Below are 13,967 nucleotides of genomic sequence, written 5' to 3' on the forward strand. Positions count from 1 at the left end.
TTGTGATAAACACAAAAATAAAAGCATACCATACGCGCCATAATGCTGCAGGCTGGGGCCACTTAGAAAAGCACAAAATCATATACATATTGTGAAGACAATAATATTAACAAACACAGAACTTAACACCCTCTGTTGAGGATCTTCTCCTGCCTTCCCTTTACAATTCCTATTCTTGGATTCGCCAGGTGGCTATGATACATACGGGGTGAAAAACCCATGGGCAGACCCAAAAGTATTACTGATGTATTATAATACGTAATACTAATACAAAAATGTATTACAGTAATACTATAATAATACAAAGTATTATAATAGTGCCCAGCCCTGCACTGTGGCATTATGGAGTGCTCAGTCACCCTCCTAGGTGTATATAGCTCGCTGAGCGACTCCTGGTTTGCGAATTCCGAACGATGCGCAGCTACCCAGAACTGACGAGTCGCAAACACGGCGAAACACGTGTCCTCTGGTGCTGTCGCATCGTTCCATGAGTATCTGTTTCTCTGCGTGTAGCCATAGGAGCCATCTTAATCTGTAATTTTGAATTTCAAACACGTCTAGTGTCATTTACTTGTCTTTTTAATGGCTTTTTTTCCGTTGATTGGGAGCCAGGAACATGTTTTCAGTCTTCAGTCACTCGGAGGCCAGCAGCTCAAGATGGGCGTAACTTTCATCAAATGTCGCAGTCATAAGCGGACGCTCTCAATAGTAAATAAGACTGTCATGGCCACAGTGAAAAGAAAAAAAGTACAAAATAGACACCTCATGTTTCGCTTGTATTGGGGTAGTGTACTGTTCTCAAGCCGTGATCGCCCTAGGCCATAGTCATGGTTTATTTGTTGTTGTTGTTGTTGTTTACCCTCGCGATCTATTTTGCGCTTTCTTTCCATGCTATCGGGTAGTATTTATGGCATTACAGGGAATGGAGTCATCAAAATACAAAAACAAAAAATCAAAAATCACTCAAATGTCACTGCACAACAGGAATAGCCATTACCCGAATTCAATACCGGACGATAAATTCGTTTCCGTTTCTGTTTCCGGTAATGGAGGACCGTGGTATGCGTTTCCGTTTCCGTTATCGTTACCATCTTCAATTTCGGTAATATAGCATTTCTGTTTCCCTTACCCTTCCCTGGGTGTAACATTACCACACCCAGCACGTAACTATGCCACCTATAGAAGGATGCAATAATAATCATAATTCGGGCTCGACACACAGTACCAGACACCTCACGTCCTTCCGGTTTGAACCCGCGAGCTTGTGATCAGCCTGCTAACACGCTACTGAATGAGCCACCAAGGCCGTAGAGACGCAACATTTGTGCTAAATGCACACAGTCACAAGATTTCATCACCCTACCGTGAAGGCAGCAATCAGGGCAGTCGTACCACTTGTGGTTACACCCCGTACGCATAAGGTGGTAACTCGTGGAGTTACCAACTTTTTACACCTTTTTTTCTGAGAGTGGACAACCGCATAGAGAGGTTCCACTGTAAAATATTTGTCGCCAGCAACGATACAATGGTCGATGCATCGGTAGCCGATATGCTAGGACATGTCAATGTCACAGAACGTGCACATATGATGGAAGATACAGTGGCATCAAATCAATGACAGCGACAGAGCTGTTTATTACTGAGCTGACCTCGCCCGTCGCAATGTGCATCGTTTGCCCTGTCGACTGTGGTCCACAGCAAGATCTACTAACGTACATACACTTCCTAGGACGACCCATATAGGCGCTGTTCGCCTCCACAGATACTCCCAATACCGTATCTGCTGCTGCTGCTGGCAACGAGAAGCCGGCACTCGCGCAGCGGAACTCTCATGAAGCCGCAACCGTCGCTGCGCTGTTTCTGCGAGGCGCGTGATGCACAACGTGGCTCTGCGAAATGATGAATCTGCATCTCGCGCCTTTTTCTCGTTTCTGCGCTTCATCTCGCGCCAAGAGAGAGCAGGGTTTTCGACGATGCGATATACGGACAGGCTCTTCACGAAATCAAGCCCCTAACAGCTGTCGCTGTAAAATGTTTATTAGAAATCCCGAGTTACATAATTCAGGAATTCTTCACGCCTTCCTGAATTTTGTTTTGAGCATGAAGGGTCATCCATATTTTTTTTTCTTCTCGGGATGGGGTCTTTTCATTAGATAATTTTCAAAGAATTACCTGCACCTAAACGGTTCGCTAACGTGATCGCGGACCACCAGTGAGAAGAGGGAGTTACTCTGAACGGAATCCTCTGGTTTCGAAATCCCGAAAATCGTTGGCGAACGTTTGATCGGAACCAGTTCACCAACACACTATTTTGGTGCACAGCAAAGCGAGAACTTAACTTTGCACATGAAAAAACGATATCCAGTTTCGTGTGTATTCTTTTTTTTTTTTTTGACTTCTTGTTGGTGTGATAAGTTCTTGCGACTGCATCTCCGTTTCTTTCACTCAAAAAGCGCGGTGTCCTTTTGTTTAGCGTGGCGAAATGTTCGAACAACGACATTTTCTCGATTACTAATCTGTGACTCAAAAACTGACGTAAGAGTTTTCCAGGGTTCGCGGAGCCCTGTGACGTGGTACTTCTGAACAAGTCCGGCGTCTTGCAATCAAATCCGGATATTCGGAACAGGACCAGGGTTACTTGGTGCGTGGCAACTGAGCCGAGAACCGTGATTAGCGTGGTACGTATCTCGACTTCATTGCATCATAGTTTGAACGTTCCAAGTGGCTGGCTGACGTTGTGGCACGCGCAAAACTGGCTGCACGAGCGACATCGCGTCACGTCCAAGGATTCCTGTTGGTTAAGCTTTGAGATACACACACGCCGTAACGAGAATAAAAAGCTGTTGCCGTTCACACACCCACATCCAGATATTTCCTTCACGTTCCTCATCAATTTTTTTTTTTTTTCGTTTGCTTTGACACTCGGACGTCGGGGGCTAGGCGCTTGATATTCCACCTGTATGGGGTATAGTGAAAGTCACCAAAAAGAGTATGGCAGTGTCGAAAACCGTAAGGCATTGCGTATGCGTGCACGTTACTCGGATCGCAACCAATATGTTCTCCTATCTTCTACAAACAAACTCGCATGAAGTTAACTTTTCCTAGGCTTAATAAGAACTTATCGCTAATCGACGTGACGTGGTCATTAGAAGTCCAGCCAATCGCAGTCATGACCGTAGCGTTGCAATGACCGTATACTATATAACCACGCAGCCGATTCCCAGGCACATGGACAGCGACTGCTAGCCACAGACTATATCTGTTGGAAACGCACTGACTATACATACCGAATATTTCCTTTATGATTTACGGATTTTTAAAAGGAAGCTACGAGAGCAGCGTAGATGTCGTTGTTGAAGTTCCGTTTTCGGTCAAGCGGACATCCTCTCGAAGAGGTTGTTGCTATAACATGACTAATTACCCGAAATCATGACTAAATCTTTAATCAAGGAATTTTGGGCAACATCAATACAGCGGAACGGGAGACAATACTCGTTGAAATGTATTCTATCTTTTGAAAATCCTGAAACGAGCGCGTGCAGTTAAATAACCATCGCCGAATTTCGCTATGCAAATGAGACGACAGCAATACTGTGCGCCTCACGAACGCATGTTTTTTTTTTAGTTCCGTGTTAGCGCCGCGAAGCAACTGTGACTATGAGCGGCGCACACACGTAGAAACACAGAGTGTGCACCAGGAAGAAGTGGAGGACGTGGAAGGTGTTGGTATACGTCCTGGCTCGGCATCGGGGAACTGTGCCAACATTCGTCTGGAAAGCCTTTGTAAAACACAGGGAAAACCTCAGACAGCACAGCCGGTGGTAGGATTCGAACCCGTCACCTACCAGTCCCCAGCACGACCTTGAGAACGACCAACGAGCGGCACGACTGCATACACATACGCCGACGGAGGCTTATCTGGAGCGCAAAGCTGTTGATCCTGCCAGCACATCAGCAAATCTCCAGTTACCTTCGAAGAAAAGTGGTCCTCTGACATGTAATCAGCACTGTTCTCCCGGCGCTCTCGCTCGCCGAGGTTTCAGTTTCGGCTCATTTGCATATCGAAATTCGGCGATGACTATTGAGGCGTGTGCGCGTTCCAGGAAGTTTTAAAGATGGAATATCTTTCAACGAGGGTCCTCGCCCATTCTGCTGTCTCGCTTCTGTAAGAAGTCTCCTCGTTAAAGATTAGTGAGGTAATCTGCGTGCCTTTCTGCCTTTGTGTGCGGCAATAAGCCCAGCAATTAGGAGGTCTAGCAGAAAGACTCCGTTCGCATTGACGCGTACGGTGCACGGTAAGATCGTATTCCAACGTGAGCGACACTATCGCGCGCCTTCTCCTAAAGTCCGAGCATCATTGTTCATAAGCCTTGTTGTTGAAGCCGTGCACATCGGCTGTTACGTAGGAGTCCTTGCAGAACAGATCAGGTCAAATTTATTGTAAAACACATAACTGTGTTTAGGGGAACTTCGAAAACTTGAAGAACCGGATCGTGCGGTTCGGTGAAGATACAGGGCGTTTCTTTTTATCTGCAACAAATTTTCATAAAAACGGGAGTTGCTTAGGACCCTTTTACTTTTGTCATTGGATCAGTCGACGGGCCTGCTACTAGCGAACCGTTTTTTCTCAGTTAGGGGACTAATTAACAGACATGTTGATCGACTTTTCTATTAAGTTTAGAGAGCACATTGCAATAGCCCTCTGCCGATGAAACATCACCGTGACGTATTCATGACGTTGGTAGCCATAGTGAAACCGAAACAACGCGGGCGGAGAACACCGCTGTTTCACAAAGCCGTATTCCTTCAAGAAGGTCAAGGGTCGCTTCTTTGCATTAGTGGTACACACAAATGAGGTCACGTTTTTAGTTGCTTTCCTGTGTTCATTCCCATTCCCAGTCCACCACGGGAAGAAAAGAATGCTCGACCTAAGGGTTCGTCGCATCTGGAAGGTCAACGTCGTAATCCTGTGCGGAATGTGGTTTTGTTGTTACGACTAGAGTCACTAAATAAGCTACGCTTCAAAGTATCGACACTGAGTTTCAAGAGCGAGCATGCACCATCTTGTTTCCGCGCCACGCTAGTGACGCTATTCATGCGCACGCGCACATTGGTGCACTTTAGCTCACGATGTCATCTATCGTGCGCGGGTGAAATGTTCCTCTTGCAAGCAGCTTATCAACGTTGACGGCCTTGAGCTCACCTTGACACCCTCGGGAGGCTCTGGTTCACAATACATGGATTATCGTACAAGAATAATTGCACGCTTCTCTATCCCACATCGAGCATTATGTTAGCCGTCTTTGATCCTCAACCGGGGACAGTACCGGTGCGTTGCGGAAACAAGATGGCGCTCCTGCTCTCCCTTGGACCTCAGTGTCGATACTCTGAAGCGAAGCTTATTTAGTGACTCTAGTTACGACTTAGTTCGTGCTTGCTTTGTATAGAGACCCAATGCACTCCGAGAGAAACTCGTGACCTTCAGGCTCTTGAAGATAGAAAAGCCCGCTAGCCATCTTTAGAAAGGGCTACCGAAAAGATAGGATTGCCGATAGAATGGAGCACAACAAGGCCATACAACTAACAGTATGCAAGGAATTGCACAAAAACAGTACAATATGGAAAACGATATTTAACCGTAGACGGCTAGAAATCCAACGAACGGGCAAGGAAGTACGAAGAGAATTGTCTCAGGACGAGAGCCGACGATATTTCGAACAGAGACTGTATGTTTGTCTTCTGGGCACAGTCCTCATCATTGACATGGTAATTCTGTTGACTCAAAATTCGCATAGACCTTTAATACGTCATACTTGACCCTTTAATTACCATGCCAATGAAGAGGACGGTGCGCAGAAGACCAGTCTCTGTTCTATATTGAACCATGGCTTTCTTTTGACTCATTCACTTTTGTTTTTGTAGTTCCAGTCTAATAAGTTTGCGGCGCTGTTGTACCATCTGACCTCATTTGTTTGTAAAGAGGGAGAGATCCATTGAGGTTAAAAGCGCTAAGACCCCAGTGCCGTGGAGCAAAAATCACAGACACATTTATTTATTTACCCTCAGCGCAAGAAGCGTTACAGAGGGGAGTGGATTGCAAAAACGTTACAACAACAAGATAGTAATACAGAAATATGATAGAAATAAGAACATACTGTGTTAGGAAATTTCACACTTGGGTAACAAACACAGACAGCGGTTTTAAATAGATTAATGGATTAAATCGATGTGAGACAACAGGGAAGGTGGCTCCAATTCTGGCTTGTACGAAGAGCAAAGGAATTGGCGAAGCATGCAGTATGCGAAATAGGTATGTGCACTTTTTGGCGATGATTGGTGCGGAGGGAGATGTATGTGGCAGGACAGATAAAGTTAGTTCACAGCGATTCGTTGTGATAATAGAATTTGTGAAAGAGGCACAGCCGATAAATATTTCGGCGTACCGCAAGATCGGTTAGCTGAAGGTTAATTTTCATAGAAGTGACACTTGCAGTACGTTGATAGTTCCCGAGGATGAAACGCGCAGCTCTGTTTTGGATGGTTTCGAGAGCGTTAATTAGCATTACCTGACCTGGATCCCAGACGGAAGCTGCGTACTGGAGCTTACACTCTTAAAAATGAACTTCACCGCATAGCACGCTCCTTGCCAACCATCATCTCGAATGATATCGTTATCTTCCCTGATTTGTTGAAAACGGGGGGCGTACGCCTTTTTTGTGACAATTATGAACAGCATAAGTGTCACAAAAAGGCGTACGCCTCCCATTTTCAACAAATCAGGGAAGATAACGATATCATTCGAGATGATGGTTTGCTAGGAGCGTGCTATGCGGTGAAGTTCATTTTTAAGAGTGTAGGTCGAACGATGGATTTATACAGGGTTAGCTTGAAGTAAGAAGGTGCGTGATGAAAGTTACGTCGAATGTAACCTAGCGAACGGTTCGCGTCGCTAGATATAAAGTCAGTGTGAGTTTTACGAGGCAAGTCTGATGAAATGAACACGCCTAGATATTTATAATTCGGAGCTCTTTCTAATGTAATGTTGTCCAGTGCGCAAGAGTGGTGACGTTCCGCGTTTCGTGAGATCGTGAATGTGCATACATTTGTTAATATTAAGCTCCATAACCCACGTGTTACACCATGTTAGTATATTATTAAGGTATGTCTGAAGGAGTACGGTATCAGCATCACATGAAATCTCTTTGTAAACAACGCCATCGTCAGCAAATAATCGAATTGTCGAGGATGAAAGGCACTGTGGTAGGTCGTTAATATATATTAAGAAAAGTAAGGGGCCAAGAACAGAGCCCTGGGTCACACTGGACAAAACAGCGGCAATGTTCGAATCTGTATCATTAACTGTGATGTACTGACTGTGACCAGGTAAAAAGGAATGAAGCCCAGTTCATACATTAGAATCAATTATCAGTGCACCAAGTTTGCGCAGAAGCAGCAGGTGTGAAACAGATTACACTGAAGTCTGTCTATTGAGATATTAAAGCCTAATCTAAAGAGTATACTTCAGTCTGTGCGATTATGTCGGCGTCACTGTCGCTCTTTTGCCGATCACCTGCGCTTTGCAGCAGACGGCAGAGCTAAAATACTTAGGTCTGTGGCGCGCGCTGCGATTACTTTTGGGCTTCATCAGCAGTTCGAGCGGACGATGTGGAGATCAGGCTTTACTATCGCAATTGCAGTGTGGACCCTAGAGTCAATAATTGAAAAGTTGATGAGAATATATGAGTTAATTTGTCACCTATCTGAGATAAAAATAGGGTTGCCTTGAAGCAGCTCCGTCGAGAAGTCCAATGACAAAAGTAAAAGCCCCATAAGGCAAATCCCTTTTCTATAAAGTTTTGTTTAAGATAACAAGAAGCACCCTGTATATTGAATCAAAAGCCTCAGATAGGAAACGCCAATATCTCGACCAGGGACTGTTCTTGTACCGATGGAAGGAGACTCCCGAAATAAGGCTTTTGCTTCAACGTAATTTGTATAGTTCTTATACTGCACCGTTACGCTAGTAATACTCTACTTTTAGAGATGACGACGATTATCTGTCTTCGGGGTACACAAACAATTTTGACTACATACTTCAGGGATCAACGAAAACAATTCGAGATCGTCATGCTGCACCAGTTAGCCTGCAGTCTTTGTCTTATACACGTGCAATATCGTATCTCGCAATTCTTCCATGCAGCACTTCGAGAAAGTGAAGTTAACACAGGCAGAGCAGTGCACGATAGAAAGCATTCGACTGTTCAACGGTGGCAGTTCAGGCGCTTCGATGCTACTGATTGTCTGTGGTCTCACAATCCCAAAACCAGTCAAGACGACCGGGAACATTCTTTACGTTGTATGTATACGCTTTCTTATTAGTATGTGCACTAATCTCACGCTCGGGGTTGTGCATGGCGGTATGAGGAGATTGCGGTCTCCTTGAGGACAGTGAGGAAGCTGAACATCTCTATTTTATCAGAAACACTTTAAAATTGGCTTTCTGTCCTTACGGCTGAACTTATGATGTTCTGTTTTGTCCTGAGATCTAACGTAACTCCAATATAGTCGTGTCATTCAAAACGCGTCAGCTGCTTCTACTCCCCACAGGCATACTCCCTCTATAAATGTCATCACAGTCCCGAGCACTTCGACCAGGTACACTCCCGTAGCCGCATCATAAGTACTCAGAGAAGCTCACTGTACTATGTCTTGTCCTGTTTTTCTGCTGAGTACCAGTTAGATCACGCGAGTTCCTGGTAGTGCTTGCATGCGTTTTGCTTATCGTGCTCGACCCCCGCAGTATTTACAAAATGTATTTATTTATATAAACACCCCAATAGCCGTAAGAGGGCATTACATTGGGGTGGCACATGTAACACAGTTAAGTTAACCAAACCAATTAGCCAGATAAGAAAGAAAAGTAACCGAAGCGCTTTGGCTGTACGTCGAATATGTGTTTATAAGCGCTTATCGCCGTCTTACCAGCACTGGACAGCTGTTAGTGTACTACCAGCATTAATACCTGTGCAGTGCTGATATGGTGGCATGGGGTCATAATAGGCAGGTATTTAGGCTCTAAAAACAGCAAAATAGGCACTATAGCCTTGCAAGCTTACGAAGTATTTCGAGGGTTTGAAACCAAGATTAGATTCCAGACAAATCGGTGATGAAGTGCTCTTCTCCAACGGAATCAGAGATGGGAAATTAGGAGCCCTTTTTGACGGACCTTATGCCATCAAGAACAATGCCCATAACGCTTACAACATAGAACGACCGCTACCGAATGGGGCTACCGAAAGGAAGCTAGCGACGGCTATGCAGATCAAACCCTATCGCAAACCCTCTCATTCCGAACATGACTTTAACCTCAGTGAGCTGTATCAAGAGGGTGAGTAGGATTAGCCTTCACCGGAGCAACCAAGCTTAACAAGTGACACACGATTTGCAACTCCATTGCAAGACGTTCGACGTCACAATCGTAAACGAACGCGCCGACCGCCTAGATGGCTACTGGATTGTGGTATCTTGATTGATCCAGTTCTTCCGGAAAATCACTTTCCTTGTAGCATGCCACAATAAAAGTCATTCGCAGGTTCTTGAACTTGAAAGTGCACCTGCTTGCCCTTGAGAGAGCCCTGTATTGGGTGAAGCTTATTTCTACGTCACACGACGTCACGGGGGCAAACTTTAAACAGGAAATCTCGTGCGGGCTTAGGTCTTGACCTGGTATGGCGTGTTGCTCCCGTTTAGAACCTCTCCAATGTTGAGCAGTGTGGACAGATGCCGGTTCTTCTGAATAAGTGCTTCCATCTTTACAGTGGCTCTAGAGCCTTTCCGTTTCAGGTATTGGAGCGCAGAGCAGACACGTTGGACAGTTTTTACACATTCGCTCAGAGGAACGCCAGCTTTTTCCACCTTCTTCATGCATGCCGTCACATAACATAAATTTGCGTTAATATCTGCGAGGTCCCTTTCAACTTCTACATTGTTAAAGCAGTCTCTTGCACACTTCAGAGACACAGCATCGACTTGCACCGGCTCTACCACTCGCTTTACTGCATTAAAATGGAGAGCGTAGTATATGGCTGCATTGATCCATGTTCCCCATCGTGTTAGGACAGGTTGTGGCGGCAGGAGAATGTCCGGTGCATGCTCTCTGGAGATGCCCATTCTGGAAGAAGCCTTGAGAAAAACTTTTTTGTATTCGACACCAACGAATCCACTTCAGGAAAAGCCAAGCGAATTTCATCGGCGACACGGTGTACAGCGTGAACAACGCACGTCACAGGAATCATTTTGAAATATAAAACTACTAGTCCTTTTGCTGCTTTGCACATGTATGACGCTCCATCTGTCATGAAGAGAAGAACCTTCTCTGTATGTTGCCAGGCCGCAGCAGTTCCAAAGACGAAGTAGAAAAACGCGCGATAGTTGAGTGGTTCACCTTCTCCAGTTCCACTGTGTTGAGCAGGATTGGACGGCCAGCTTTCTCGGCCTTCAAACTCCCAACGATAAAATTTGCCACATAACAGCCGGTGCTATTAGTTGTTTCGTCGACGGACACCCATACATAATTCTCGCCGATTTCTTCTCCGATTTTTGCAAGAGTCTCTTCATAGCAGTCTCTGATATACCTTTTACGGAGCGTTGACTGGTCGGGCACACATTGCTTGGTGTGCTTCTCCAAGAAATTGTGAAGCTCACTGTTCGTGAGTTTCCACAGAGGTATCTCTCAACTTCTCTCTCCGGAAACCCGTATCTGACAGGCTTTGCAATAAAGGATACTTCCATCTGTTGAAAACACGCCTCCGAATACCCATATCCTGCACCGGACAGCTCGTGTCGCTTTTTCCTTCGGCATTCTCGGTTTGTCGCGTGCACTTTGTGCTGACGGCAGTTGACTGCTGCTGTGAGTGACCTTATGTAAGTAACCCTACAAGCACCAAAAATCACACCAGGGGTTCATTTTAAGGTGACCATGAGTCACAAAAGTACGGAAAAGCATGCTGGTGTATGCGATGTACAGGGTGTTGCCCTATAAAAGTCTACCCGCGTCGGCATGCCGTGCTCGCCAATTACTCAATGCAGGCGGTACAATGTGTTGTCTACGTATAAACCTCATAAGGACATTCATCCATGGCAAATATCGAAGTGATTGAGCACCGTTACGCAAAGTTATAGCGCAAAACCTGAGGTTCCTGTAGGCAAAACAGCCAAGATGGCGCCTCTCAGTAAGCAGACGACATCCCTTTTGACGGTCGTCTGCTGAGTATGTCGGCATTTTTTGTAGCTCACGTTGCTTACTTCTGAGCAAAGTACGACAGTTACACGAAAGCGAAATGGAAACTGCAGTTCCATCCGGCTGGCAGGATATGCGACACGTCGTCATCTGGGGAGCAGCATGGCAAGTGCTCTTCTCAACGCCGCCATCTTGATTGTTTTGACTACGGGATTCACCAAGATTAAATGTCCTTATGAGCTTTATATGAAGATCGCACAATGTGCCACCTGCATTGAGTAATTGGCGAGTACGGCATGGCGGCACGGGTAGACTTTTATAGGGTAACACCCTGTATATGTATCACACGGCTTTGCGCGGCGGACTTTTTGATGTATCTCTTAACCGTCATCGTGTTATTTGCGCAGGTGTATCATCGGGACAAGAACGTTCACATGGGTGAATTTAAGGCCCGGTACGTTGCTCTACCTGCGCCAACTTCAAAGCACACAAAGTAATATCTACCAACTGCGTTGAAGACTTGTCATCGAACTCATGGAACACTACCTGCATTAATTCCAAAATTATCTGGTGCGAATATAAGTGCCGGTACTTAAACCGATGGCCGGTACTTAAACTGGACAGTGCCTGCACCCTCCCGTTTTCGTTTTACAACGCGTCCCTGCTATGCCATGCTGATACTTATTCTAACTATTACAATAGGATTCTATCTCGTTCCTCTTCTCACAGCATAAAGCATTGAGAAAGATAGGAAACAAAACATGGTACTTAGGAAATAAATCAACGTTATTACCACAACGCATAGCGAACTCTGTCGTCAGTCATATTTTTCACAAAAAAATCACTCCTGTGCTTCTCCGTGTGTTTGTGTGTTTTGCTGTGGCAATCGTCGTAAATGCCAAGGGCATTGTGTTACGACCGAGTGAAGCAATGGAGCGCACGACGAAGGTCACGGGGAATTCCTTCAAGGAAAATAAATGGGGAGTTGTACAGTATACTCTAATACGTACATCCCACGTACACGTACCCATCTGTACAGTATACTGTAATACGTAATGTGCGACGCTAACCTTTTGTGAGAGAAACAAGGCAATGACTTTCCACTCGTATTCATATCCAAACTCAGTTTGGACGTAGCTGATAGCGCAAAGGTACAAAGGTGATAGCGGAAATTTTGAAAGGTGGTGACATGCAAGTGATTGATGTGAAACGTGACGTACGTCACGTTTCGCGTCAATCACTTGCATGTCACCACCTTTCACGTGTTCTAGCGTGTGTAATACGACTACTAAGTGAGCCTACACCGAATCGAGCTTCCAATGCAGCTCAAAGTGTGAAATGTGACGAACAGCTCATGACAATATCTGATGGGGTGAACCAAGTAGTACCTATTGCAACAGCGTGAGGATGGACAGACGTTCACTTTATGCAGAGGGGTCATATCAGCGAAACAAATATATCGCTCTCTGCCCTACTCTCCTTACACATGCAAAGATTGCTGCTTTCCGAAAATTGGAAACTAGATTTAAACTACCTTGACCAAGCTTGTAAACGTGGCATTGAAGTTCACACACAATATTTTACTCATCTCCTGATTAAGAAGCATAATAACCTCACCGACCAGCACGAAATGTTCGCCACATAGATAGGATTTTCAAGTGGGGGATAGGAAGAATCGTTTTGGAAGTTGTTGTTGTTGTTGTGAAACCTTTATTGTTATCGCAGGTAATACAAATCATAATATGCAGACGGGGGTCCCTAGCAAGCTAGTATGGGACCCCGTGTTAGTTACAATGTGAATTTATCAGCTCTATATACATTGATATAAAAGGTTATACAAAAAATGCAATAAATTATGTATAATATACGAGAAGGTGGACTATATGGCAGTTCAGAGGTTATCAGAAATGCATCAACATGGGATGACAAACAATGGGACGACAAAAAGAAAAAGAAAGGAGAAAAAAAATATATATATTCGTCAAGGAATATATTCATAGATGCGGAGCAATTTATTGGTGTTGGTGCATGGAGAGCAAATGTGGTAAACAAATGTGTTGGGATGAAAAACATGCTGCTGTACAAGCGAAATATCTGTTGCTGTTACTGGTGCGCTTTGTATAGAAGGTGGTCCTTTAACTTTTTTTTGAAACATCCAAACGTACTTACCAACCGAATATCAGGTGGTAGTGAGTTCCAAAGACGGGAAGTGTTGTAGGCAAAGGAGAAGCATCCATAATTGGTACGTATAGGGGGAACGTGTAACGTTTGTGTTGATGTGCTTCTTGTACGTACAATTGGTTGCAGAGGTGTTAGTGTTATGGAGTCTATTGCAACTAGGTCATTTATAATTTTATATGCTAATTGAAGTGATCTGAACGCAATATATTTCTCCATAGTTAATATTTGAAGAGTATCATAGGCGAATGCTATGGGGTGATGTCTGTTAAGAAACAGTATGATTCGCAAGGCATTATCTACGATGGTTTCGACAGGCCGTATAGATGTTTTATATGTTAGTCCATAAATTGTTATGCCGTATGATATGTGAGAGTGTACAAATGAGTTATAGATCACTAGTAACGTCTTAGTGTTAAATATGTATCTCAAACGATATAGAATGGGGATGCATGCCCTGATCTTCTGACAGATAGAGTTAATATGCTTTTTCCATGAGAGGTCATGTTCAAATATGATGCCGAGAAATTTGGAATCGTTAACTTTCTGT

The 13,967-nt window shown here is 44.6% G+C and overlaps 1 protein-coding gene across 1 annotated transcript in view; it reads left to right on the forward strand.

Annotated features, from left to right (window-relative positions):
• LOC135376138 (uncharacterized) overlaps positions 1 to 12,043 on the forward strand; it is a 29,923-nt gene extending 17,880 nt beyond the window's left edge. The window contains exons 6-8 of the mRNA XM_064608715.1: positions 2,551 to 2,678; positions 8,201 to 8,356; positions 11,647 to 12,043. Coding sequence (XP_064464785.1) covers positions 2,551 to 2,678; positions 8,201 to 8,356; positions 11,647 to 11,736 — 374 coding nt within the window. The 3' untranslated portion in view covers positions 11,737 to 12,043. The remainder of the gene's footprint in view (positions 1 to 2,550; positions 2,679 to 8,200; positions 8,357 to 11,646) is intronic.
• The last annotated feature ends 1,924 nt before the right edge of the window (positions 12,044 to 13,967 follow it).

Source organism: Ornithodoros turicata, unplaced genomic scaffold (genome assembly GCF_037126465.1).
Source record: "Ornithodoros turicata isolate Travis unplaced genomic scaffold, ASM3712646v1 ctg00001046.1, whole genome shotgun sequence".
NCBI classification, from domain to species: Eukaryota; Metazoa; Arthropoda; class Arachnida; order Ixodida; family Argasidae; genus Ornithodoros; species Ornithodoros turicata.